Source organism: Typha angustifolia, chromosome 10 (genome assembly GCF_048772165.1).
Source record: "Typha angustifolia cultivar Huaian chromosome 10, ASM4877216v1, whole genome shotgun sequence".
Classification (NCBI taxonomy): Eukaryota; Viridiplantae; Streptophyta; class Magnoliopsida; order Poales; family Typhaceae; genus Typha; species Typha angustifolia.
In genome coordinates this window covers 11,263,744-11,290,541 of record NC_133248.1, presented here as the reverse complement: position 1 = coordinate 11,290,541, position 26,798 = coordinate 11,263,744, and the positions used below count along the sequence as shown (strand labels likewise).

The window sequence follows — 26,798 nt, the reverse complement described above, 5'->3', positions numbered from 1 at the left end:
CTCTAACATCAGTCAGTATTGAAAAACATGCATAAGAATGGATAAAATGAGAATTGAGAATGCATCACAACGGAACATGAATGCCAATTAACACTAGTGCTCTAAAAGATCTACACAACTTGTATGAGTAGAAAAATCCAAAGAGACATAGTACCGGCAAATCCTCTTGACTCATATAATTTGCACTTTGATACAAAAATGCTTAATATTTCTGAAAAATTTAACCAGAAAGGGAAAGCTCTACCACAACGAGCAACTTACCTTGCCTATCTTGCTTAGCTAAAGACCTCATAGAACTTCTCTATCACAAGCAATCCGGAGTCAATGGATTCCAATGGGTCCTTCCTGAGCCGATGCCTCAAGCAATTTGGTATGACAGTCGCTATGTCCTCTGCCGTCACTTGATCCCGCCCCTTCAGTGCAGCCAAAGCCTTTGCAGCCCTATTAGTTACAATATCTCCTCTCAATCCATCCACATTCAGCTCTGCACAGACCTTTGATATCTTCACGCGAAGTTCGTGATCGATCTGAACTGCAGCAAGAGTGCTCCGAGCAGAGCCAATCTGCTCCTGGAGCTTCTCCTGCTCAGCCTTATACGACTCCCTGAAACCCTTGGGGTCCTTGTCGAACCGAGCCCTCTCTTCCACAATCTTAACCCTGAGCTCTGCGTCCCTCACTGTCCCCACCTGAGCATGCATCCCAAACCTATCAAGGAGCTGCGGCCTAAGCTCACCTTCCTCCGGGTTCCCTGAACCAATGAGGATAAACCGCGCAGGGTGGGAAATTGAGATCCCCTCTCTCTCCACTGTGTTCCAACCGGATGCGGCGGAATCCAAGAGCACATCCACCAAGTGATCATCCAACAGATTGACTTCATCGACATAGAGGATTCCCCTGTTGGCTTTCGCGAGCAATCCGGGCTCAAATGCCTTGACGCCCTCAGTAAGAGCCTTCTCGATGTCAATTGTGCCGCACACCCGGTCCTCCGTGGCTCCAAGAGGAAGGTCCACCATTGTAATCTTGGTGGCTGTGACCGGGATCTCATCGCCACTCATGATGCGCTCCCTCACCTCGGCACCCATGGACTCGGGGTCCTCAGGGTCGGAATTGAAGGGATCGCCGATGACCACCTTGATTTCAGGGAGCAAGTCCACGAGGGAACGGACTGTGGTGGATTTTCCGGTTCCCCGATCACCCATTATCATGACTCCGCCGATCTTAGGGTCGATAACATTAAGGAGAAGGCATAGTTTCATCTCATCTTGTCCCACAATGGCCGAGAAAGGGTATACAGGCCGTTGGCTCTCCTTCGCAAGCCTCGGCGCCTAAAAGTAAATTAATGGCTTATAGAAGTGGAGTTCTTGACAAAAACTTGCAATAGATAAGAATTATGAGAGCAAAATAGTAGTACATATTACCATTTCGACGGAATTCCTCTCAGGGGCGGCGACATTGGAGACGACGACACGGCGGGCTTCTCTGCTGAGCCCAACTCCGATTCCCTTGTTCAAGCCACTTGCATGACGAATTCGAGCTGGATAAGAGGCTAAGAAAGCAAATAACAGTAAGAAAAGGATGCTAATAGAAGTTCGCTTTGGGGATTAAATTAAACATACCGCGTAGCGAAACGGGACGAAGGAGAGAGGATGTAACAGATCGAGGCCTGGAAGCCAAAAGGCCAGGAGAGGAACCGGAGGTGGAGGAGTTTGCTATGAGAGTAGCCATGGGAGTGAGAAGTGACGAAGGTTGGGGTTGGGTGGAGGAGGAGGGCAGGGGATAAGGAGATGAAGCTATCGGATTGGGTTTTGGGATTATATATATATAGACTATAGTTAATCTTTTTCATTTGGAGCTCTATTGTCACAACTCACAACTGCAAGCCAGTACTTTGGAGTGGCACGTGACGATCTCTAATTGGATTATAAGGTATTAATTATTATTTTTAAGATATAACGTATTAATTCAACTCTCAGAAATGCAATAAATATTTCTCTTTTCCTTTCAGTAATTAGTTGTAGATGGGCCTTAATAGCCTTATGTTGCAATATGGGGCCATTATCTAGCCCACTTAGAAGATCCTAGATCCGCTATGGGCTGAATGAGAAACTGATGATTACTTTTCCTCTCCTTCCCTCCGCTCATGTCCGCTGGTTTACTCCGACACCTTGGCATCGAGTCGAGAGCTCTTTTCCGATGCTTCAACTCCACCTCTCTCTCTTCTCCCACCCTCAAAATCCACTGCCCCACCGTTACCCGCCCCTCCCAAGTCCACCCCCGTTTCGCTTCCACGTATCCCCCCGTTTCCCCAGCGCAACCACTTCTCTCCTCCCCCTCATATCCCTCGGGAAACGCTCTTCCTCTCCTTTAATTTGCTCCGCCGCCTCTTCGCCGTCCAATGACCAACCCGACGCAGGATTCACCGACGAGCTCCGACGTCTTATCGTCCTCCTCCCCGGCGAGATGCGGCGGCAAGTCGAGTCCCACCCCGATCTCCTCGACCTCGTTGAGATCGTCATGGATTTGGGCCGCCGACCCCTCGCCCGCTTCCCCTCCGGCGACGTATTCCTCTCCGATCGCCCCATCTCATTCGACGATCTCCACCGCGCCGTCTCACAGGTCAAATTCCCAACGTTAGCCTTAGCTAGTAATGATTCAAGAACTGCCATTAGCGAATTAGGCTATTGTTATTACTTTTGGTAGGTGGGTGGCTTTGCAGCGGATAACCGTGCTGGGATTAGCGGGACTTTGCATAGGATTAGCGCTATAAGGAACCGGAGTGGTGTAATAATTGGGCTCACCTGCCGGGTGGGAAGGGTAGTGGCGGGAAGTGGCAACTTGTTGCGTGATTTGGTAAAGGATGGGGAATCTCTGTTACTTATCGGTCCTCCAGGAGTTGGGAAGACTACAATTATAAGGTTAGTTCAATAGTTCTGCATCTTGCAATAGCTTTGGTTTTCCTTAAAAGTGGGTTTCATTGGTTATGGTGTCATTGATTAATATGTACTTCTCTTTTTCTTATTTTATTGTACTGGATGCTACAAGTTATGATGGTATAAAGGTGAATCTTGGAGTCCAACTTGAGCTAAAGTGAGAAGTCTTGCAGCTTTACTCATAAAGTATAGATTTATGCAGTTCCAAAATCCTGGACCGCATAAAAAATGGGTAACCCTGTTATATATAAAAATTAAATGAGATGCAATCTCACGTCTAACTATAGTCTGTACCATCAACAGCCGTGTGGAGAAATTAACATCTGCGTTATATACAGTCTCATGTTAATAACACTAGGTTTAACTAATACTTCAAATTTGCTACCATTATTTATTGTTTCTGAATAATCTATCAAGATTTGTGATGCCTCCTGGTATCTTGTATATTCCAATGTTACAGAGAGATAGCTCGGATGCTAGCGGATGATTATAAGAAACGAGTCTTGATTGTAGATACCTCCAATGAGATAGGTGGTGATGGTGATATTCCTCATCCTGGTATAGGGCGTTCTCGTAGGTTGCAAGTACCAAATCCCAACATGCAGCATAAGGTTTATCTTCTTCTAAACTCCTCCCTCAAGTTTTTCTTTTGTAGACACAACCTGTACTAACTAAAAGTCCTTGAATGACCAGCCACCAAATTGAAAATTATCAACGTCTGTATTGCAGTAATCAATAATCATTCTCTTGTATTCCTGGTTTTAGATTGGCATTACCAGTCTATGGTACTTGGGAGAACAAGAAATAACTTAAATTCTCATAAATGATAATTTAAGCTCTACTATGATTTCTTTGAAGAGAATCTAAAACTGAGAAGGTAAGGAAATTGACCTTTTCTTGAAATATTCATTATGGTATGAACATGCTCTCAATGACCAGCATCCATTAGACAAATGCTGGTAACTGATCCAGATGGTGTGAGCGTCAATATCATATGCATCAGCAGATATATTATTACCTGTCTAGTTGAGTGCAATTCTGTTTGGGACATTTGAATAATAGGTCCTTTATGGGACATTTGAATAATAGGTCCTTTATGGAGGAAGAATGTCAAAAACTTGCACCAAATTCAAGCTTCAGAAAATATTCCTAAAGTCCAACTTTTTTATGTTATTAATCATTAAGTGTGAATCTATACAATAATTCTAGCTTTTCATATTGTGAATATATTCTACTTGGAAAAGAAATAGAAAAGAAGAAAAGAAGAAAAGAAGAAAAGAAGTAAAAGTTTTTATAGTTGAGAATAGTTTTTGTAAACAGGGAGCTGACCTGGCTGTCTTGTTGTTTTCACGGTACTAGTCCTGCTATCTAAACACTATTCCGCTATCTACTATCTAAACAGGTGTTAATTGAAGCAGTGGAAAATCATATGCCTCAAGTAATTGTAATTGATGAAATTGGGACCGAACTTGAAGCAACGGCTGCTAGTACTATTGCACAGCGTGGTATCCAGCTTGTTGCTACTGCTCATGGAGTAACAATAGAGAATCTGATCAAGAATCCTTCACTAGATATGCTTGTCGGAGGTATACAGGTATGACTGCTGACAATTGCCACACATGCATTATATATTCTTAGCAGTAGAAATCATAAGAGCACCTCAGATGCAGATAGTTGGCGTATTTATTATTTAGTGTCGAATGTTCTATTTCCAGTACATGTTTTTGGAGTTTTTTTGTACATAATGATATTTGTGAACTGGTGCTGTTTTCCTAATTTGGCATTTTCATGTTTGTGTTTAAGAGTGTTATCCTAAGTGACGGTGAGGCTACTTGGAGAGGGGTCCGAAAGACTGTTCTGGAGCGAAAGGGACCATCAGTATTCACATGTGGTGCAGAAATAATTTCTAAGACTGAATTACGAGTCCACCGTAGATTGGAGGCCACAGTGGATGCTCTTCTTGCAGGTATTCCATATTTTTATTTCATCATATATGTTAATTGATCTGTTACTTTTGACAAATATCTTGCGTACTATATTTCTACAAGTAGTGTTTGTTGGTACAGGTAGGTATCCAAACTTTGAAGTCCGCAAGTTATATAAAGAGGGTGCGAAGCATGACTTGCATCATATACAAGTGAACCCTTGGAACGATCTTCCTTATGAGGATGGCAAAACAGTCATTCAGGATAATGCAGTGAGGGATGATAGAAGGATCTGCGATAGTGCATTTGATCTAGAATTTTCAGCAAAGCAAACAGAGAGATCTCATGAACCAGAAACAAGAACCTTTGCTCTCCATACTTATGGGGTAATATTTTTCACATAGTTATTCTATTCTGAAAATCTTTTCATCTGTCCTTTTTGTAGTTTGAATCCTTGTACCTGTAGGATTGCTGTGCCACCTTGTTTCTTTCTATAGGGCTGCATTTATGTCACATAATTTAGCCTAAGCAGGTGTTACCCCTGATGATGGGCTTGAGTTGCTTCGTTGCAAACTCTTGCTCATTTGAACATGCTATTTACATCATATTTCTTATTCTTGGAAGAATATTGTGGCTTGGATATTACCCACTTGTTTCTGTATTGACTATGATCAATCTCAGTAAGCATCTTAGACATTCTTGCATCTTTTGAAAGTCAAATTTTGTGAGAGATTATTTGTGCAGCTGGTCGAATCCTTCACACTTAGATGTACTTATATCAAAGCGATTCTTGACCCAAATGGTATCACAGTGATTCCCTTCCTGATCTGCCTTCTTTTCGTATCAAATGATGCAATGGGTGATAAATGGAGGAGGCAGATGCTGAGGAATCATTGATGCCTCAGAGGAACTAGGATGATGAGAGACTGTGATTGTGGATTTCTTTTCCTGTCATAATTGATTCAAGCTTTTTAGTTTGGCCTTTTCTTTTTTTAATTTGCTCTTAATTAATGTTCTTAAGATGTTATAATTAGTGTCAACTTAGTTGAAACTTATAGGTTGAGCAGTTATTCTAGATCACGGAGACAAGCATGTTGCAAGCAATTATGCACCTGGGAATGGATGAGATGATTAGAATCACTGATAATCTCAGTGAGGCTGGCGGTTTGCTTGCTCTGCAATCCAAGCTCAAGAAGAACCCTCAAATTCAAGCAGTTGCTGAATCTTACAATATACCAATTTTTGTCACAAAGGTAGAATTGCACATATACACTTTCAAATTTCAAGGTAAGATAGCTTTACTTTGTTACTTGTAATTATTGAATTTTTTCCCCGTTCTAGACAAGCTCCTTGGTGCAAATCACAAAAGCATTACGCTCCCTTGTAAATGAGTGCATGAACGGATCAAAAGCTTTTGAGGGAAAAGAGAAAATTTGTTCCTCAGAAAAGACTGATGCTTTAGAGGTCGCATTCCTATACCGTTCTTGTAAAACATTTCATTATTTTCCTTATTGCAATAAATCTATTTTTTCAAGCACTAGTATTGTGAAATTGCTTTTCTATGTTTAGGATTTCCATACTAAAATAAGTATGTTGGTCACTGTTGCAGGAGGCAAGATTGGCTATTGAACAAATAGTGATTCCAAGAGGAGAGTGTGTCCAGCTTCTTCCGAGGCCGTTGCACCTTGTTCATGCTCAAATAGAGCTAGCCAAAAGTTTCAAACTTAATTGGGAGATTGTGGGCCAGGAACCAAGCATTTGTCTCCAAATTCTTCCACTTCTGGTTGGAATTGAATATAAAACTCTTGTCGACCAAGTAGCTGATGTTAATAGGGGATTTCAGGATTTGAGCATCTCTGGGTGTATGGGTTCACAAAATGGTGTGGCTAGATTACCTCTTCTCCCGGAGTAAACCTGCTTTGCCAATCTACGTGTGTACCAGGTAGACAGGGAGACGGAGAACAATTATTGCATTGCAGCTGACTACCAGAGTATCTAACTTCAGTTTCATCTGGAGTTGATTTTGTATCATATCACATGCCTACCGGATAATTCTGCAGATAATGATGACTGATTTCTATATGAGCAGCCTTTGTAAAGTCTTAATTGTTTTTTGATCCACCGTGGACCACATATCTAAAGTTATCGTTCGACTGTACTTGTAGTGCCGCCACCACTAAAGATGAGAACTTGTCCCTATCTTACATGTTTAACTAGAAAATGTATTATGTTGATCAAAATCCTGTTGATTTGACACTTATCAAACTCAGCTAACATCAGTGTGATTGTTCTATTGGAAGCTTCCAACGAATTAGTATACTCTCTTGTGATTATCCTTTATATATCCTCTATGTACTTGTATTGTTTGGGCATTGATAGTTACTGGATTCAAGTCCATATGTTTATTGGTTGATTTGGTGTGCTACTGTCAATTCGTACCAGGGAAGTGTTTTTTTGTTTGTTTTTTTTCTGATTTCCCTTTTATGAAATGATCCTACTCTTCAGATGCGAAGGTTGCTTTTAAAACTAGGAGATGGATATGGTATAATTAACTGAACCTATACAGGGTTGCTGAATCATTAAGATCTCAGGGCTGTTAGTAGTACTGTAGTACAACCACACCCAAAGAAAGATTTACCTTGTTCTACTAATTATATATTTTCTATTATCTAATGCTTTTCTACTTGTATGCTCTATAATTCGGTTTGCGGCGAACATGATCATTTGCGCTCCTCTTCTTTAAGAATTGTTGAGATTTGACTTATTCGTATCTTTTGCCTTCATCCAGAGTTGAATCCACCGATGCATTCTATTCTTTATATTAGCCTTGATGCTATTTGCCATCCTTGAAATCTCCATTTTTTTCTCCCTCGTGGGCGGTAAAGTCTAAAAAGAAAATATTAGACTAGAATAATCTCAGTTGGTTGAATTCACTGGAAAGATTCAGTGCACATAAGATCTAGTGTGCTGTGAATCAAAGCATTCTTTCCCACCATAGTCGGCAGTTGTAATGTCCACTGGACCCCCTGTTACAATTATTTCCATCTTTTGCTTTCATCTCTCTTTCGTGATAACGATAGTGTCTAATCTCTGAGCCTGAGAAATTGAGGTCCGTGGTTGCCGACAAAGGATAAACAACCAGCTATTCCCTCTGACTAGTTAGTAAATGCACACTCAAAGGAAAGCCCATTGATTCATTAATATTGGAGCATGTACATTCTTATAGCATGATGATCTATTTCGTGACAGCATATCGCACAACTCACTCTCCTTTTCAATTAATGCAACACTGGATAACAACCGGACAAGAATACCACTGCACTTGGTCATCTTGCTTATTCGCGGCTCCAAACTTTGGCCACCAATAGTCTCACCAATATCTGGAGTACATGGTGTAAATGAATAAAGTTACATGAATCGATCTTTGAACCATGCTAAATCCTAAGTTACTTTACGTTACGTTACGCCGCGGCTACCCTCTTCTTCTGTTGGGGCTTCTATATTGAAGTGCTTTACCCCCACAGTATTAATTGCCGTTGTATCAAAACTACGGGAAGTGGGAATGCATCAGCTATCAAAAAGGGAATAAGATAATGGTAATGCCTTCTGCAATGGGAAAGCATAGAGGAATTCTCCCAACGCACACAAACTATTTACTTATTGCAACCCAAAAAGGAATGTTTGTTCATTGACAAAAAAAAAAAAAATTAAGATGACTAGACTTGCACAGTTGCACAAATAGCATTGAATTGGACTTGGTCTAATCCAGCTGAAATCAAGCAGAAGCCACACAAAGAAGCATCAAATTTACGGGAAATTTTTGAGAATCCCAACAATAACAAGTCGATTGCTACAAAGTCAGCAGCCATGTTTATCTCCCTACAAGATTTGTGGATTTGGATCCGTAAATAGTTTCTCCTGAGTGTTAATTAACAAAGTAATAATGACTACCAGAACAAGCTCTGCTCATAACTAATATATATCTCAACTGCAAGCCGCAAAGTTAACGGTAATTATGATATCCTACATAAGACGGTCGCACAAGCTAGCTTCCACTAAGTAAGGTATTAGTATAATCCACTTGGCCACAAAGGAGAAAAGACTATAAATTTGCTACGATAGCTGACCTCCCTGGATAGTATCAAGCTAAGTTTGACAAAGAAGGAAGAAAGAATGGGAAGTCGAAGACTAATTCTCTGGCTATGTGTCCTCCTCATTCTCTCCTCTATTCGGAGCTCCGATTCGCGTCCATTACATCGAAGTGGATTAGAAGAGAAGGATAGCGGATCCACCTCGGGCACCACGGCGAAGCCGCGGCTGGAAGAGATGGCAGAGGTTGCATTCAATGAATCGAAGAGGCAGAGCCCAGGAGGACCTGACCCTCAGCATCATTAACTCTAAATATCGGTTATGATCAAGTTATTATCCAGTGTCAACGTGACAAATGATATATATATATATATATAGCGAGTTTTTAACTTTTCATAACACATGTTTAAGATTTTATTTACTTATATAATTGGTAAATTATGTTTTAAACATATATATATGTATGAGCCTTAGCACAAGATGTTTAACAAAGAATATTAATAATATTCTTTTTAAAGTTCTGATTTAGTGATTAGAATTATTCAAAAGTGGTTAGAACCGATAACAACAAACTTTTCTTATATGTGTTAAAAGAATAGTTCTAATAATTTGCGGTCAAACAAATTTCGAGATGTTTGAACTAATTGACAAAAGTTAGAAGATCTTAAAATCGGTTTACATAAAGTTGAGGATAGTTTAGGGCTATCTTTGGAGACTTTATATAAGAACGGATAACTTAATCCTAGTTCATATCTTTGGCTTTGTTTAAGTTTTCGCTTTTAAGTTTTGAAGAGAATATGATTGCGTCTTTGGAGAGTGCTGAAAAGTAAATTTTTATATTAGGTCGGATAGAAAATTTGTAACCCATATCCACTAAAGTTTTGGATATAATTTGAACCGAGTAGAATCTAATATTGACCCATTTCCACTTGTACTAAAATTGCTATCCGAATTTAGACAAAAAAATTTATCCGCAAAGTAGACTAGTTAGAACACTGGCGACCTACCGTCTACCTTGATTCAGCGGAGTTGGTGAAGATGTTGAAAGGCGAGTCGATGGTATGGTTCCGGAGAATCATAGGAATAATAGTTGATTGTTGGGACTTGATGAATGAGTTCAATAGTGTAGAGTTTAGCCACACTTCTAGAGAGGGTAATAGAGCCATTGCTTGGATAAGTAAATATGGGAGGAAAATTATTGATTGTGTAAGATGAGGCTGGTGAAACCTCACTGCCTGAGGATTTTGAGACTATTTTCTGGAAGGACTGAGAGGTTTATAATGGGCTCTGGTTGTAACTTTTAGCTGGGCTCCAGCTCTTTGTATCAAAATAAATAAATAAATAAATAAAATCCATCTTGGTCAGAAAGATTGAATGCTTTTGCCAAAACGACCTCCATCATCCCATTCAAGAACAGCACCAGCTATAACATTTTTATTCACTTTTCAGACCACTTGTGCTACAACTATCACATAACACGTACAAACTACCCCTTATACTATTGACCTACAAAGAGTGGTGGAGATTATTATAGTTTAGATAGTTCAAGAGGTAAATGCTGAGGTGCATGTAGTGCTGTAGTTCAAAAGAACTTGTAATTTAGCGAAAGTTCATAGCTAGAATTTGTGGGAAAGCGAATTATTGAACCAAATTGTGGTAATAGGGCCAAAATAATCCCAAATTTCTCAAACTGTTACATCACAGAGTTGTCTTCCTGAAATCAAGAAAATAATTTGTCCTGAGAACTCCATATAAAAGAGCTTAAAAAATTGCCCAGGAGATTTTATCTTCTATTTCGGATTTTCCTATCTATGATCTTCTTAATCTTCTTCTCAATTGTTTCGTTGGCACATGCAAACGTACACTATGTTAGTAATGAGTCCAAAATGTCACTAGATTGACGTTGACAAGTTGCATAAGCAAGTTCCAGCTCATGGAAAGGACGGCATTTGATGTCTGGAAAATTGTTAATGAAACAAATATATGAGATGATAAACTAATATAGGACATATTATGGAAGATTAAGTGCTTGATCTTTTTACTCAAAAAGAGACGTTGAGTCTTCAGGAAAGCCCCTGCATTGCTACAGAAGACTGTTGCAAGACATGTTTTGATCTATCACTGGCATAACATACTGAGTTTTCGAAAGTGCGAAGAACATGACAAAGACCTTATCAAAAATTCCAAAATAAGACACTCCTTTCAGTTGCTGAAAGATTTCAAGGGATCATTACGGTCAAGGGCAGAAAAGAGGGGTAGATCAGCAGGCAGGGTCTTGAGGCTCAAGCCTACATCTTCCAGAGTCTTCACCACCTCCTCATACAGAATTCTATTCCCAGAGGCAGTGAAGTGTAGACCATCCCTGCAACCAAAAAGTTTCATCGTAATTAGTGTATAAATTCTCGGATTATCTCCGATAAAATGAAATGATGATCTGTTCAGTGTTAAAAGGACAGAATGCAATGAGCTGAGTGCTGGACTAGCATTATTATAGTGATTGAAAAAGTTCAATTGAAGTGACTTACGGAACAATCAAACTGGTAATTATGTAATCAATGGGCAGTGCCCTATTCTAGTTTAGCAAACAGTCCGTTCCCATGAAAAAGGGACTAAAGCAACTCTATGTTGATCAGGAGATGTTCGGTTTGACATGTAATTTCCCTTCACTTGCTTCACTTATTCTTAGCCTGAGGTACTGTTTTTTCTCAGATCTTGTAGTTTGGGAAAGTTTCATCCTTCTCTTTTATTAGGATTACATTTTCTACTAATTCTCATAGCTACACTATCAAGAACAAAGTCTAGATGCCAAATGATTAGAAAATTGTTATAGCTGATCAAAGCAAGACTTTACTCTCAAGGCCGAAAGTTTGGTGGTAGGCTAGTAGCGTGGCACATGTCACAATAGGAACACAGAGTCACAGACACACTAGACAAGATTTGGTGCAGAGAGAGCCTTTAAAAGTTGGCATGCAAGGCTATAGCATAGGTCAGTACATACCATTATGGTGGCAACCACTAAATCACAACACATTAACTCGTTATCTTTAAGTGCAAAGTAACTCTGTGGGCCACAAAATTCTGCTCCATCTAGCAGACATTAATCAGATGAAGAATTCAAATGTAACGACGTAGAAATCAGGCATACCTTAATAAGGATTTCTCCCAATCAGGAAACTGCTGCATCTTTGACCAGACATCAATAACTGGAATGCCAGATTCATTAGCAACAGCTATGCACGCCTTAGCAAAAACACCAGCAGACTCATTAGTCCTTTCCGGAAGAGAGCCATCGCCATATGGATCCCTGCAAAAGAGTTGAAGAAGTAAAATTCTTCAAACACCTTATATTCATAAAAAAGATATCAACAAGGAAGATCTTTCCGTTCCCTGGGGAGGATGTGATCCACATCTACAACCTCCCTCTTCATGTGTACTTTTCATGGAAGGTGTTTCAGTGAAACAATTACGAGTTCTCTTAATAGCCCGACATTGTAGTCGTTCATTACTTTTAGTTAATGATGTTCCTAATGCCATTTGGGTGGACCGATGGAAATTTTAAAGCAGCAGACAAGTGTCCATAAGGTTTCCATGTTGGAGCAGTCCTACGGAATTGAAGCAGATTCTTATTGAAGCAGACCATGAAAAGAAGAGAAGATTCTTATTCTCCAGTGCCATCAGTATTTTGCTATTGAACCAAGCGTATAATTGAAAATAGAAGACGGAAATCATATCTCACTCTAAACAGCAGATTAAATTGGAAATCATCCAATTTACTCCAAACAACAATAATTATTTCGACTGAGATCGACCGAATCTTTTTGTTACTACACTCAACCGGATTTAAACCCAATTGCACATGCTAATATCGAGACAAATTATGGATTGGCAGCTTTTAGTGCAAAGGCTAATTGGGTTATTCTTTGCTATTGCCTACAGCAATTAATAAAATCTTACAACATCAATTGGTCCTAGGAAAGCCAGTCTAGTGGTTGACTGGAGCAATAACCATGCAATAAGAAGCAGGACAAAAGAATCAGAAGTAGCTCCTCCCTGAACACAGAAGTACTGAAATTACTTACTGATCCTAATACACAGCAGTAATGGAGCTACCACAGCGTCAGTGGTTTAATACCTACACGAATCTCAATGGCTGACAAGATTGCTAGCATAAGGACATCGCTGTCCAGCGAAAAGGGTAGTCTGGTACTTCTAGATTCCCCATCGCTAGATTCTTCCAAACGAATGGGATTAGATTCTGTACATGGTGGACCAACCGAAACGACCCATCTAAACCTTTATTCCAGAAAGTACATCGCTTTCTCATGTTAAAATTCTCTCCAGTGCTTCAATTTCACTGGACAGATCCAGAGCCGTTTCGATCCTGGAGCTGTCCAGTGAACCAAGGAACTGGAGAGGATAATATCTCGAAGGAATAAACTAGTATAGAATTTTACCTCAGCCTTCCATCTTCGTCAATTGGTGGAGGCGTTATGAGTATAACCACGGTTGAGGGCCACCGCTTCTGAGAGAGCCAAACCACAACAAAGGAAACAATAAAAGGAGGCTATGTATGCGATATACTACTTCTGAAAGAGCGACGTCGGAATACCTTGAGAAAGGAGCAAATGTCTCTAAGATTCTGCTGGTACTCCTCGATCGGCACGTGCTGGAATCCGCTGCAGCGATCGGGAAGCGAGGCGTCGTTGGCTCCGAAGAATACCGTCACCGCCGCCGGTGGATTCTCGTCTTCGACGACGCCAGCCACGACTTTCTCCATCACCTTCAACACCCACCTGGTATTATAACCGCTGTAGCCGCGGAGAACCACATCCGCCTGATTCAAAAGCAAAGCGCACCGAGATCTGAACACCGAAAGAAAACCAAATAGAAGAGAAATAAAAACTCAAACATGAATCGGGTCGGAGACATTAGAGCTCACCGTGCGCGAGAAATGGTGGGCGAGAGCGGCGCCCCATCCCCCTTCCCCAAAAGACTCCTCCGTGATGGAGTCGCCGAACAGAACTAGCTTTGGCCTCATCTCCTGTGAAGAGAATTAGGGAGAGAGAGAGAGAGAGAGAGAGAGATGAGATCTATTTGATACGTTTGATCCCTCTTAAGCTTTTGCAAAAGTACCCCCCCACACGCTTGGACTAGGGATTTGCTTGCTACTTCTTTTTTGTCGCCTTTTACCAAAACTACCCCTCAACCGGCCTGGTACAATGAGTTGGTTCCTCCCATGCGCCCCGTTCCACTTACCAATGGAGCCCATTTAATCATTAGGCGGATTTTACGTAAACCACCCTATATCAAGTAGATTTACGTTTCGGGTGTTACGTAGAAATATCCGTAACCGGTGAGGAAGAGAGAGAGAGAGAGAGAGAGAGAGAGAGAGAGGCCTAGGAATTACTTTTTGAGGGGTTATGATTGCGCCTGCGGATGTCAGGATTACTTTTATAAGGGGGCTAGTGGTGGACATCAAACGAAGCGGACTACTGTCTACTGTTCGTCGTCACCGGTAACGTTTCCCAGTTGTCCTTATGCTGCATCCGTTTGTCTTGTTATCCATTGAGATACGGACAACTCGGGGTGAGTAGAGGAGGGGGAACCTGGTCACGTGAGTGGCCCAGGAGAAAGGATTATGGAGGTACGTGTCGAACTGGAAGTGGAGGGATGTGGTGTTGGGTAATTGGAAGGAGGGAGGGACACGTCGGCAGTAGATTCGATGACCGAGGAGCAGCGGTTGAGGGCGCAGTGGAATGCTTTGCATTGGGGTTCGGATGGATTGGGTTAAGGCGTCCGGCTTTATGCAGGACTCGTACGGACTCACGTGGCCGCAGACGGATAGGAGCGTCCGACTATAATTTCTAGGGGCGGCGATCGTTGTCTTCAAGAGGATTTATGTAACGAGCCCACAAGCTCCAAAAGGTTGCAAGGCCGGGCCCAAATATGATTCAAAGCCGTGTTAGTCTGGCCTTGAAATTTATGGGCCAGGCCATTCAAGGCTTTTTTGAAACCACTAATTCAACTATTATTAGAATCAAGAAATGTCTAGTTCCATGATCCATTAGACTTTGCTTTGATCGGATTCGACCCGTTAATAGATCCGACTTAACTCCGATTTATTTCCACCCGATGTCCAGTTCCGTGAGCGGTACGTTGGATCTCGGATTCTAATCCCCAGTCCAATTCAAAAAAACCGAAATGAGCAACTTGATCGCCATTCTTTCGTGCAACGGCTAGGATTGCACGTGTGCCGCACCGTATTCCGGATCCTATCTATCCTATTCCTCGCCCGTGTAGTGACGACACCGGGAGGCGAAACGAAGCCACCGACTGATTCGTCTCATCGGAGGTGCAAAACGATAACCTTTTGCACGAAAATCCCTCGCTCTCTTCCTCTCCTCCCTTTTCCATCCCTCCCCACACTTTTTGACCACCACACCGCATGACCAACCAATTGATTCCTTCCATCTCTAGGGTTTCCACCAAAACCCTAAACTCCTTTTCCCCCAAATTGCACTTTTCTAGGGTTTGTTAACATCTTCTCCTTCGATCTCTTACATGCATGGCGTCGGGGCCTCCTCTCGGGGGCGGCACCGGCGGCGAAGGCTCGAAGCACCGGTGGGCGGAGAGCAAGGTCTACACTCGCAAATCTTTCAACAAGACACCTAAGATTTCTCAGAATCCATCCCAGCCCCCGCAGTCTTCCGCCCAGACCCCGGCAGATGATGTGAATTCGTCGCAGCCCACTCTCCCGCCTCAGCCCGCTGTCCCGTTAGCAACCGCCGCCGCCTCTGACGACGATTCCTCTAGCCTCAACCGCCCTCCTGCCATCAGCGGCGTCGGCGGAGGTAACGTTATCCTCCCCAACGGCAACTCCCGGAGCGTCACCATTAGTCTGGCGTCGCGCTCCCGGCAGGAGGTGCGCGACCTCCGTCGCAAGCTCACTGCCGAGCTCGAGCAGGTTCGCGCGTTATGGAAAAAACTCGAGGCCCGAGAACTCCAGATGGCGTCAGCAGCCGCGGCCTCCGCTGCTCCGGCTGCTGGATACACCCACTCCCAGCTCTCGGCCACCGATCCGAAGACTCCCGTCCCTTCCGCCGCTACCCCCGCTGCTGCTCCCTTCCGTAGACAGCTCAGCGTTTCCGTCGCCGGCGTCGAGAGCAACCCAACGGAGTCGGTAGAGAAGGAGAAGCGCACCCCGAAGGCCAACCAGTACTATCGGAACTCGGATTTCGTCCTTGGGAAGGAGAAGTTCCCACCGCTGGAGTCGCACGGAAGCAAGAAGTCCAAAGCCAACGGCGGTAAGAAGGAGGCGGAGTATGGTTCAGAGAAGAAGGCTAACACGCAGGCCTTCAAGAGCTGTGCTTCGCTGTTGTCGAAGCTGATGAAACATAAGCATGGCTGGGTGTTTAACACCCCCGTCGACGTGAAAGGGCTTGGTCTGCATGATTATCACACCATTATCAAGAACCCGATGGACCTCGGTACAGTGAAGGCCCGGCTTAGCAAGAATTGGTACAAGTCGCCAAGGGAGTTTGCGGAGGATGTTAGACTCACTTTTCGCAATGCCATGACTTACAATCCTAAAGGGCAAGATGTTCACATAATGGCTGAGCAGCTATCTCAGATATTTGAGGAGCGGTGGCCAGCTATAGAGGCTGAGCTGGCCTACCTTTCCTATCCTTCCACTACCAAGAAGGTGCCACCACCGACAGATATGAGGACCCTTGAGAGGTCAGATTCTACAGTGCATCCCGTGGCTGCGGATTCAAAGCCGAAACAAGTGAGTTATATTCCACACATTGGCCGGCCACCGGCATTGAAGAAACCAAAGGCGAAGGATCCACACAAGAGGGATATGACATTTGAGGAGAAGCAGAGGTTGAGCAATAACCTCCAGAACCTACCTCCAGAGAAGCTCGATAATATTGTGCAGATTATCAAGAGGAGAAACTTGTCTCTCAGCCAGCATGATGATGAGATTGAAGTGGATATAGATAGTGTTGACGTGGAGACTCTTTGGGAGCTTGATAGATTTGTGACCAATTACAAGAAAAGCCTGAGCAAGAACAAGAGGAAGGCTGAGCTTGCCATTTTAGCAAGGCGAGAGGCTGAAGAAAATGCTCGACAGGTGGTGCACGAGAGGGTATCTACTGTCATATCTTGATTCTCTTATTTAACATATGAGTATTTTATTGTTGGGGCATTCTGCTAATTTGTTTATTTTTTCGTTTTTGCTATAGATTCCGGAGCCTGTTGTTGCAGAAAAGCCCAAAGAAAGTATGACCTGTAACTAATTTTGTGTGTCTACTTGTGCATGTTAATTAAAATTTTAATCTCATATCATTTAAATTGGAATTGGTGTAGTAGCAGATGAGAAGTATGTTGCGACTTCATCACCAGCTCAAGGAGAGAGGCGAGAAAATGCTAGTAGATCAAGTAGTTCAAGCAGCTCTAGTAGCGACTCTGGTTCCTCCTCTAGCGGTAAAATTTTCCTTCTTTTGAATGATCTGTAAGGCTTTAATAAATTTCAGACTTTGATAAGGGGTTACATGGAGCTCCTAATTTATTTGAGAAGCATTACACAGATTCTGATAGTGATAGTTCTTCTGCTTATGGATCGGATGCTGCACATTCACCTAGAACATGAACAACTGCATTACAGGTAGGTTTCCACATTAAGTGCAATCATTGTGAATTGCTTATGTTTAGTTGTTTACGTTCCTCTACTTCTGGTGTAATAACTAATTCTAGTCATTTTGGACAGTTGCTACTTTTTTATCGCTTCAATTTTTTTTTCAGAAGAAGAATTTGTTCTTATCAATTTTCACAAATATAACATGTTACTTTTTGAGCTCCTCTTAGTGGAGCATATAATTAATGTCTGTGATTACATAGTTAGCTGTTGCCATTCTTTGTAGCACATAGCCACATACATTGTGGACTCACTTTTACAAGATATGCTTAGTCTCCATTCCTCTTTACTTTGCTGCAATTTAGTTATAAGTGATGAGCTGTTCAGAAAGGAATGATATCTGTGGCCATTATTATCTTTAATACTAGTCGATGCCTTGATGGCTGATATTATTATAGTACTAACAGAGTTTTTTGCACTGAATGAGATATGGGACATAATTTATTTTTCATTGTGGATTAAATGATTTGTTTTGTATGTTTTGGTGTCCTTGTGGCCTATGCACCTGCTGCCACATAAGCATATGCAGTCTTTTGACTCTTTTCATCACTTTCTCATAGGACCAAGACATGCCAAACTGAAAAGTGGTTCGTGTGCTTTTATCATCATTATCAACTAAAATCCTTCTCTGTTTAACATTGGCCTAAATGCTTGACTTATATTCCTTTTTGGGATTGTGTATTTATTTTAGACTTCCTACATATTTTTGTTTGCAATTGAAAATTTAAATTTAATAAATTTGGAATGCCTATATTACTGTTTATTTACTAATAATGTTGCATATGACTTATCTATGCCCTTGATCTCCCTTATCGCTCTCATGTAGTAGTCTTAGGAACATGGAAATGTAATGAAATAAGATGATTGATATATGATTAAAGATCATGAAAACAAGTCTATGCAAAGGGAATTATTGTATGGAAACCAATGAAAAGAATTCTTAAATGTGGTATATGCAGTCTCTTGGTTTTGCTCATACCACAACCATCTTATTAGCCTTGCTAAAGAAAAGGAAATAAAGTAAATGGCTAAAATTTTTCGAAAGAAGTCTTTTTTGAGTGGAAAACGTAGTCAAAGTTGACAGAAAGAAAATTCCCCATAAGAAGATCAAGTGGTTGATAAATTGTTAAATTTATGAAGCAAGTCTTTTTAACCACATATGTAAAAGGTATCCATGGAAGGAAGGCCATCCTGAAAGAACACTAGAAATATAATGTATCAAGTACATTTTCCAGATAGTCTTTTTAGGCTACTGTCCCCTCTTATATCTCCTAGGGTCCTACAAAATGTGAACAGCTTTCTGTGCCCTTAGTTGATTTTTTGTCCTATAACCAATCTGATGTGTTATAATGATTTGAGAGAGTGAAATATGATGGCTTGAATGTACTTGAGAAGGGTGAAGTGTGATGGGGTATACGTACATTATGAAGAATTCTTATTTGCTGTTCAAGAGAGACCGTAAAGTTTTCCTTACTTGATATGCTCTACCAGAAGCTTGATTCCAAATTTGACAATCTTCCTCCTCTGTTGACCATTTGACTAAGCCTAGGCTATTATTTTGGAATTTGTAAGGTCTAGTACTGGCAACTTGCAGCTTCAGTCTCACCTTCCTCAAAAGTCCTGGCGTATTGAAAATTGGTTGTTGCAATCTCATCTGTAACTTGGAAGCATGATCAAAAGGATTACATGAATCTGCACAACTATTATACAGGGTTATATTATTATACCCGATTAACAAGTTTGTAATTATCAAGCATAGATGCACAATGAAATTGATAGTGAGACTAGAAGTGCAAATGAGTTTCATAAGTTGATCAACACTTTTTTGTTGAATACTCAACAACAAACTTAGGTTACCATGTTCAGGATGTGAAATGCGTAAATAGTTCGAGATGTGGTGTACTCTTGATATGCACTTTTGCATCAACCAAATGGCCATTTTGTGGAGTTATATCTCACTGAGTTGTTTTTCTACTATGAGAGACAGCTGCTTAGTATGGGTACCTTTCATTTTCTGTAATTTGAAAAAATTATATTCTAAGTAAAAATGTAATCTGACTTAGACATGTCTCTCTGTCCAACTGAGACTCATACAAATATGGGAATCTTTTTGCATGCTTTAGATTTTTTAATTTTAGTTGGTGGTTTAGTTGTAAAATAAAAGGTCACCAAGGATTAGAATGAGACCTTCTGACAAGTTGTCAGATGAAGATGCTTATGCTCTTCTACTGCAGATTATGAAGCAGTGATGCAGTAGTGCATTGCTTTTTTCCACCTGAAATAGTTGTTATTGGATCAAATCTTAAGGTATAAATGCAAAGAGCTTGTAGATCAATAAAGTGTATTTATTGGCTTTGACACATTTGACCTCAAGAGTGCTTTATATGGTTTGAGTTCATTGATGATAGTTGATACACACTTAGTAAGTTTCATGACAGTAATTAGTTTTTACATTTTAGTATCAGGCTTTATTTCTGGATGCATTGTCGTTTTAGGACTTCTATTTTGGAACAAATATGGCTATTCAGATGGAAATATAAAAAATGTGGATTGTGAAATGGCTTTATTGCAATGATACGAACATGATTTAGATAGAAATGGTAACATGTGAAATGACCTTATTAGAATTATGTGAGCATGCCATATGGCTGATTGGAGGTCATGATTGTGGTCTTCACTGGTGGTGGGCCAGTGAATGAACATGAATTAGAATCTGATGATTTGCATGTCTTTTCAGAAGATTGATGTTTTCAGAGAATCATTTTATAAGTGTGAAGTTTGGATGATAATCTTGACAAACAAGCAGTCTTCCATAACTCTTGATATTTCCAGATTACTAATGGATAGATTATGCACTAAGGTGCTAATATGTTGGACCTATAATTAATCCGTTTTTGCTTCTATCTTTTTTGCATCTTTGGTGTTCCTTTTGCAGATGTTTATGCAAATTGGTACCCATCTGGATAGCACCATCCAGTTTCAGATCATATCTTTATCCAGATATGCCAATCTGGTTAGCCCGTTGTTATTGCATGGTGGGTATTACTTTGGTGAATTGATCAAATTGGAGATTTTTATGGAGACCCAATTAACGAAAAGAATGAATCATAGACTCGCATGATGGAATTCAATATGTGAACAAAAAGAACTGTTGTTGGGTTATGAATATTGGATACGATGGAAATGAACATGGCACTGTTATACTATTGGTGCTGTGTAGTATTAACTCTGAAATTATTATTTTGGCTGACATGATTTAAGAGATACTATCAAAGATATAGATATGAAGGATTTCATTGAGAAAATTCTAATAGAGTGTTGCCTTTCTAGTATGAGGTAGTTTGCACTAGATTACTGTTAATGATGTAAAGGAATTTGTTCTAGATTACTGTTAATAATGGCAGATTTTTGGAAGGTTGGATGGATGAGGAAATGTAGCTTGGGAACCATTTTTGAGAATGCATGGAATGAGAATTTTAGGATTGCAAGAATATGGAAGAAACAGTTGGTGGAAATAAAATATTAAGACAATGAATGCTGAGGGACAAATTTGGCCTCAAGAGTGCTTTATATGGTTGGAGTTCATTGATGATAGTTGCTGCACACTTAGTAAGTTTCATGACAGTAATTAGTTTTTACGTTTTAGTAGCAGGCTTTATTGCTGGATGCACTGTCGTTTTAGGACTTCTATTTTGGAAAAAAATAGGGCTACTCAGATGGAAATATAAAAAATGGGGATTGGGAAATGACCTTATTGCAACGATATGAACATGATTCAGATAGAAATGGTAACATGTGAAATGACCTTGCTGAAATTATGTGAACATGTCATATGGCTGATTGGTGACGAATAAAATATTAAGACAATAAATGCTGAGGGATAGATTAGTGTGGAGGAGGTTATGGTATTCACTCAATGAAGTGCTTGTATAGATTTTTAAACAATGATGATATTGTTTTTCTCTGTATTAGATTCTTACAATGCTATTAACAGTGTCAGCCTTTCCTTGACTAGTATGTTATAACCAGATGTTAACTAAAAATAACAAGAGAAGGAATTTTGTAACCTCACCATCCTTTATGACATTGGTTAAGTCACATACTGTAATGCGGCAACTTATCATGTTGCAAAAGAAACCTTTTTTCTGTAACATCGCTCACAGTATATCCCAGGGGTTACAGATGTGAATATATGGGCTCAGTTGCTAATCAATGTAACTCCATGGATGGTTACTTCTGGCTTCTGAAGTGCAAGGAAAGCACGTGGATATCAGTCATGATATATAAATGGATTGACTGACTTGTTTGACAATATTGCAATTTGGTTTTATGTTGGGTAGAATATCGAAAATAGAGTATGAGAAATAGGATTTGGATTTCAGTCTTTGGGACAAATCTATGAAGATCCATTGTGCACTGATATGGAAGATTAATAGGTCACAACTAAAGATGTGAATTGTGATCCCGTTAGGTTAACGTACATTGGTTATCTTTTTTTCGGTTAGAAGATGCAATGTAGCATTTGGTTTTATTATTGTTCTGCTGAGTACATTCTGATATTCCAATGTTATTAGTTACCCATTCTCTGAGGTGAGTTCATCTCGTGTACACATTTTTAGCTTTCTTAATAAGATGGGCTGATTACTCACCTAGAGAGGTTGAACTCGTCTGAAGCTAACTAGCTAGTGTAGAACTTAGCAGAGTCATGTGATGGACGTCAGTAGCATTGTTGTGCTTGTTACAGTTCTGACAGTTAATTACTTAATTTAACTTTTATCTACAGCTAGCAATCCAATTTAATAATTAGGATGTCAATTCATTCCTCTGTTCTTTTTCCCTTCCCTTGCAGATCTCAGAGGCATATCATTAACGGGTGTGGACTGACTGATGGAATTTTGTTATCACCTTGTCACGGTTGTGCCTTGCTAGCTTGCACATATGCTTTCCCGATGAAAATTCTCTGTTTTATAGTCTGGTTCAAATCTATTTAAGAGATGCAGGACTCTAGGTAGTCTCCTGGCTGTAGCTGTTAGACGCCATGGTAAGACAAACAAACATTGTGGAGGGATATGTACTTGTCTTATTCGCAGTTTCATTCAGTTGCAGTTGTGTATGTATTGTAGGATGTGACCTATAGTTTACTTTCAGTCTAGTTGGAGGTGAAGTGCCAATGTAAATGTAGTTCTACATAGTTCGTCTTAGATTGACAGCATTGATGGACAAAGGACCGTTGAACTGGTGGCGTGAAATCCATTTTATCTGGTGGATTTCTATTGGGTTAAAAACATGGAACTGCTTTTGGCTATCTGGCTAATAATTGAGACAGTTTCTTGTTGGTCTGCTACTTTGTGAATCCTTTTATAGTTTGCTATGGGCTTGCATGAGTCACGCAGATAATATATATTCAATTGCTGTTGTGCATGAGTCACTCTAATGATGTACACCGGTACAGATGTTAAAATTTACATTACTTCAAAGTGTTTCTGCTGTTGGAAACGAATCCGTTAACAGCTGTTTATTTGCAATTGAGAATCATCTTAAACAAGTTTATTGGAAATGCTTGATTGGTAACAGAATCATCTTGATGTCTTGGCGCCTTCTTTTATGGTCCTCGTTTATGTTCTTACTTCCGTCCTGATTATCTTTACTTTTTCATTTGATATACTTGGAAGTTTGGAAGTATTGTCAGTCGAGGCATTCTTACAGAAACATTACATGCAGCTGCTCTTCTTTTCTACTAGAGTAAAAGGTGAAAACAGAGCCCAGAAAAAGAGATTGCATCTTGTCAATTTTAGTTTTTTTTTTTTTTTTTTTTACCCTTTCTTTTTGGGGGTGTACTTGGTAGATTCCTGTGGACCGATGTGTGTGTTGACTGTTGGAGCCAGTCCTATCGGTTTTTCAGGTAAGAAATTTTTTTGTCTTTTTTAATCTCAATAAATGTATTCATACCAAATGGTTTTTAGTTAAATAAAAAGTTATATGATACTCATAATGAGCGAGAAAGGACCTTTTAATTCTCACTTCTTAAAAAAGGATAGAGATAAGATGTCTTTTAGTTTTGTTCATGACCCGAGGAGATCAAGCTATATAAGCGATCTTTCCCGTTCCTCGCGCAACCAGACCTAACATCATGTTAACACTACGTTGGGCACAATTATTGTTAGGTCCTCGTCTTCACATCTCCACCCCTAAATCCTTCTCCATCACAACTAACTCCCTTTCCTCTACTTCTGCCCCTCGCCCATGGCCCGGCCTCCATTCCTGGCGCCTTGCTCCAACCAACGAGCTCCGCACTTGGGGCCCTCTCGGGCCCGCTCCCCTCCCGGACCCACCGGATGGCGAGGATTTCCGTGACCCCACCTCCTCCGCCTCATCTCTTGCAGAGCTCGCCGCCTTGGTCCTCTCCACCCCTGACCCCCTCGCAAAGTCCCGCCTCTCCCACCTCGCCTTCTCCCGGTGGCTTCGACACCGGCTACCTATCGGCGTCGCCGCGCCGCCCAAATCACCCGCGCGACCCAAAAAACCTTGTCTTGTAACTTTCTTTTTCCGTCCTATTCTTCTTTTGTCTTTGGGAAATTTCGTCGAACAGGTAGCGGGCGTTGGCTTTGCAGGTGTCGCCGAAGGAGGTGCCTGTACACAAGGCATCGGGGCTGCCGCTTAATGCGTACATGCTTCACAATTTGGCTCATGTAGAGCTGAATGCGATCGATCTGGCATGGGACACCGTGGCGAGATTCTCCCCGCTTCACGAGGTGCTCGAGGATGAATTCTTCACGGATTTCGCACGTGTGGCCGACGACGAGAGCAGACATTTTGCGTGGTGTTCACAGAGGCTCGCGGAGCTGGGCTTCAGGTAGAACTTTTACTCTTTGTGTTATTTATGAGTGTTTTTGTATCTGCATTGGAGTTGTGATTTGGTACTGCATGATACTTGTGTGGTTCTGTAAATATTATTTAGCTTGTTCTTATGCAAAGATATATTACTTTCTGGATTGCCTATATTACTCTGCTTAACACCTTACAATGAACATAATTATGCTTATGTATATATTATAGAATGATCATTAATGGCAGTGGCAAAAGGGCATGGGAAGTTTTCAGCTACACATGGTGTACAAATGATAGACCACTGTGATATTAGTGCATTGGAATAACAATGTTGGAAGTAAAGCCGTTTGCCGTATCTATTGCAAGTCTAGTATGGCTATTCATGCCTGTATAATAGTCTTTTTCATGAGGTTTTGGAATTGTAAATCTTCTCAGCAATAGAGTTAGATATGCTTCTATATGCAGCCTTTCTTCGTTTTGGAGGTAAAACTCGATAACCTTTGGAGCAAAATGTTTTAATTGCATGTATCAGTTAGTGGAAGCAAAGTATATTAATTTAGACTTTGGTAAAATGTTATTGAAACTCTCTTGTAGAATGCTAAAATAAATAATAATACCTATGTTATTGCGTGGTTTTGGGAAAGACATCATCTTTTCAAGTCCCGTGGTTATGTGTGATCATATGTAGTCCAGCAACTATAAATTGATTTGATAATTAATATCAACAGCTATGGAGATATGCCTGCTCATAATTTGCTTTGGAGAGAGTGCGAAAAATCCTCCGGAGATGTTTCTGCACGTTTGGCAGTGATTCCGTTGGTTCAGGTGCTTCCTTACTTTCAGAGGCTGGTTGAGTACATATTTTCTTGTTAGCATGAACATCTAGAAGATAATTAGCTTCTTCTCCTTCTTTTTTTTCTAACTTAAGCTCCAACTTTGAGGTTTTTATGTTTCTTCTTACCCTTGTTTCTCTGTTGTACTTTCATCTGATTAGAGAAACATACTAAGTTTGAATAATTTGATTACTGAACTTTGTTAGGAAGCTAGAGGGCTTGATGCTGGGCCTAGACTAGTCCAGAAGTTGGTTGGCTTTGGGGATCACAGATCATCAGACATTGTTGCTAAGATTGCTGAGGAGGAAGTTGCACATGTTGCAGTAGGCGTATTTTGGTTTGTCCAAGTGTGTCAAAAGATGGGCCGAGTTCCTTGTGCCACTTTTAAGGGTAATAGCTCTACTTAATGGTTACTTATAACAGACTATAATGATCAATTTGCTTTCTCTTTATGATCCTTTAGAGTTGTTGGAGGAGTACGATGTCCAGTTGAAGGGCCCATTCAACTTTTCAGCTCGTGATGAAGCCGGTATACCCCGTGAATGGTAAGGGAATTGTAAATGTACAACAATGACAAGGTTACAAGAAATTCTTATGGCTCAAAAGGATTTTCTCTTCGGTGCAGGTATGATTGTACATGCAAACAGAAGGTCACAAATGAGCTTTCAGAGGTGAGAGCTGGCAGCTAGGTTCTTGATAGTTTTTCATTGGATCCATTTTTTCCTCTTTCTGCTTTCAGTAACTGGATGTGGTTTATAACTCACTCCCATCCACAGGTGCATGATAGGCTGGCTGCCATTGTTGCCATGGAGAAAGAGAACTCACAGTTGAATGGCTAATTCTTATGGCATCTCAAATTCTCTATGCCAATGGAGCCGGCTATCCTAAGGATCATTTCATCTGACGTTGTTTTTCTTTTTCTTTCAAATATCTCGTTTACCTTCATCATTTGAGTAGTTTAAAGTTTGACTTAGAAATTGCTGGTTTCATTTTTCTTGTAATATCCATCTCCTTTCTCCTAACAGCGAGACGTGATGATGGATGATGAAAAGTTTGGTTGCCATCCTCTGGGTTTAGATCGGAAATCTCTGTAGCTGAGGCTTTATAGCAGCACAGCAGCTACGAGACCGAAGTATGTTAATGTGAGAACTACCTCGTGACTTACATGTAAACTTACCAGGTCCATGTGATGCAATGCAGCCATTGCGGAGGGGTACTTCCTTTGGTGGATTTGTACTAACAAACTCATTTTGCAGTACAAGTAGCATGTCTGCATCCCGTAATCTCGTTCACTGTAAAAAGGATTTGTTTTAAATATTCGATCTTTATTGTTCCGGTGCACAAGTTGTCGGTCAAATGAATCATATGGCTCTTTCTACTACCCATCAGAAAACTTGTCCATTGGTACTTAAGGCTCTTCTATACTAAAACAATTAAATTAATAATCAACTATAAAATGAATATATTAATTTGAGTGGACTTAGGTTAAAGAAAT

At 40.7% G+C, this 26,798-nt stretch overlaps 5 protein-coding genes across 12 annotated transcripts; 3 read left to right on the top strand and 2 right to left on the bottom strand.

Annotated features, from left to right (window-relative positions):
• Window positions 1-55: 55 nt before the first annotated feature.
• LOC140768183 (magnesium-chelatase subunit ChlI, chloroplastic-like) lies at window positions 56-1,803 on the bottom strand. The gene is made up of 3 exons (XM_073108352.1): window positions 1,617-1,803; window positions 1,419-1,546; window positions 56-1,325 (listed from the first exon to the last, which is right to left on the bottom strand). The coding sequence occupies exons 1-3, from the start codon at window positions 1,723-1,725 to the stop codon at window positions 276-278; spliced, it is 1,287 nt and encodes a 428-aa protein (XP_072964453.1). The 5' UTR covers window positions 1,726-1,803; the 3' UTR covers window positions 56-275.
• A 299-nt stretch (window positions 1,804-2,102) lies between these two features.
• Window positions 2,103-7,241, top strand: LOC140768181 (protein SEEDLING PLASTID DEVELOPMENT 1). Of its 2 annotated transcripts, none has more exons than XM_073108350.1 (9): window positions 2,103-2,616; window positions 2,701-2,915; window positions 3,391-3,541; window positions 4,333-4,524; window positions 4,734-4,896; window positions 4,982-5,241; window positions 5,932-6,108; window positions 6,197-6,319; window positions 6,465-7,241. In XM_073108350.1, exons 1-9 carry the CDS (start codon window positions 2,110-2,112, stop codon window positions 6,765-6,767), a joined length of 2,091 nt encoding a protein of 696 aa, XP_072964451.1. In that variant the 5' UTR covers window positions 2,103-2,109; the 3' UTR covers window positions 6,768-7,241. The 2 variants fall into 2 exon arrangements, with proteins under 2 accessions (XP_072964451.1, XP_072964452.1); XM_073108351.1 differs by having other exon boundaries at window positions 2,105-2,616; window positions 4,997-5,241; window positions 6,465-7,239.
• Window positions 7,242-10,948: 3,707 nt separating this feature from the next.
• LOC140769342 (GDSL esterase/lipase At5g45920) lies at window positions 10,949-14,121 on the bottom strand. The gene is made up of 5 exons (XM_073110018.1): window positions 13,884-14,121; window positions 13,554-13,778; window positions 13,399-13,466; window positions 12,090-12,248; window positions 10,949-11,306 (listed from the first exon to the last, which is right to left on the bottom strand). The coding sequence occupies exons 1-5, from the start codon at window positions 13,980-13,982 to the stop codon at window positions 11,147-11,149; spliced, it is 711 nt and encodes a 236-aa protein (XP_072966119.1). The 5' UTR covers window positions 13,983-14,121; the 3' UTR covers window positions 10,949-11,146.
• A 1,059-nt stretch (window positions 14,122-15,180) lies between these two features.
• On the top strand, window positions 15,181-22,986 carry LOC140768192 (transcription factor GTE4). 6 transcript variants are annotated; one of them, XM_073108369.1, is made up of 5 exons: window positions 15,181-17,078; window positions 17,191-17,227; window positions 17,321-17,431; window positions 17,536-17,612; window positions 22,492-22,986. In XM_073108369.1, the coding sequence occupies exons 1-4, from the start codon at window positions 15,510-15,512 to the stop codon at window positions 17,595-17,597; spliced, it is 1,779 nt and encodes a 592-aa protein (XP_072964470.1). In that variant the 5' UTR covers window positions 15,181-15,509; the 3' UTR covers window positions 17,598-17,612; window positions 22,492-22,986. The 6 variants fall into 6 exon arrangements, with proteins under 6 accessions (XP_072964470.1, XP_072964469.1, XP_072964468.1 ...); XM_073108368.1 differs by having other exon boundaries at window positions 17,318-17,431; XM_073108367.1 differs by having other exon boundaries at window positions 17,315-17,431.
• A 707-nt stretch (window positions 22,987-23,693) lies between these two features.
• Window positions 23,694-26,683, top strand: LOC140768193 (uncharacterized). 2 transcript variants are annotated; one of them, XR_012105720.1, is made up of 8 exons: window positions 23,694-24,174; window positions 24,254-24,495; window positions 25,199-25,295; window positions 25,510-25,693; window positions 25,767-25,848; window positions 25,929-25,974; window positions 26,080-26,208; window positions 26,329-26,683. XR_012105720.1 is itself a non-coding variant. In XM_073108370.1 (7 exons), exons 1-7 carry the CDS (start codon window positions 23,773-23,775, stop codon window positions 26,140-26,142), a joined length of 1,116 nt encoding a protein of 371 aa, XP_072964471.1. In that variant the 5' UTR covers window positions 23,695-23,772; the 3' UTR covers window positions 26,143-26,681. The 2 variants fall into 2 exon arrangements, 1 of the variants encoding a protein (XP_072964471.1); XM_073108370.1 differs by having other exon boundaries at window positions 23,695-24,174; window positions 26,080-26,681.
• The last annotated feature ends 115 nt before the right edge of the window (window positions 26,684-26,798 follow it).

Coding starts and splice junctions, on each gene's coding strand:
- LOC140768181 (XM_073108350.1), top strand. CDS start 2,110: ATGATTACTTTTCCTCTCCTTCCCTCCGCTCATGTCCGCTGGTTTACT. Junction 4,897..4,981: donor AGTGGATGCTCTTCTTGCAG/GTATTCCATATT, acceptor TTCTACAAGTAG/TGTTTGTTGGTACAGGTAGG. Junction 6,109..6,196: donor TACCAATTTTTGTCACAAAG/GTAGAATTGCAC, acceptor TCCCCGTTCTAG/ACAAGCTCCTTGGTGCAAAT.
- LOC140769342 (XM_073110018.1), bottom strand. CDS start 13,982: ATGAGGCCAAAGCTAGTTCTGTTCGGCGACTCCATCACGGAGGAGTCT. Junction 13,779..13,883: donor CCCACCATTTCTCGCGCACG/GTGAGCTCTAAT, acceptor CTTTTGAATCAG/GCGGATGTGGTTCTCCGCGG. Junction 12,249..13,398: donor GACGAAGATGGAAGGCTGAG/GTAAAATTCTAT, acceptor ACTCTTTTGCAG/GGATCCATATGGCGATGGCT.
- LOC140768193 (XM_073108370.1), top strand. CDS start 23,773: ATGTTAACACTACGTTGGGCACAATTATTGTTAGGTCCTCGTCTTCAC. Junction 24,175..24,253: donor GACCCAAAAAACCTTGTCTT/GTAACTTTCTTT, acceptor TTGGCTTTGCAG/GTGTCGCCGAAGGAGGTGCC. Junction 25,694..25,766: donor TCCTTGTGCCACTTTTAAGG/GTAATAGCTCTA, acceptor ATGATCCTTTAG/AGTTGTTGGAGGAGTACGAT.
- LOC140768183 (XM_073108352.1), bottom strand. CDS start 1,725: ATGGCTACTCTCATAGCAAACTCCTCCACCTCCGGTTCCTCTCCTGGC. Junction 1,547..1,616: donor TCGTCCCGTTTCGCTACGCG/GTATGTTTAATT, acceptor TTGCTTTCTTAG/CCTCTTATCCAGCTCGAATT. Junction 1,326..1,418: donor AGAGGAATTCCGTCGAAATG/GTAATATGTACT, acceptor ATTTACTTTTAG/GCGCCGAGGCTTGCGAAGGA.
- LOC140768192 (XM_073108363.1), top strand. CDS start 15,510: ATGGCGTCGGGGCCTCCTCTCGGGGGCGGCACCGGCGGCGAAGGCTCG. Junction 17,228..17,314: donor TGCAGAAAAGCCCAAAGAAA/GTATGACCTGTA, acceptor GAATTGGTGTAG/TAGCAGATGAGAAGTATGTT. Junction 17,432..17,535: donor CTCTGGTTCCTCCTCTAGCG/GTAAAATTTTCC, acceptor AGCATTACACAG/ATTCTGATAGTGATAGTTCT.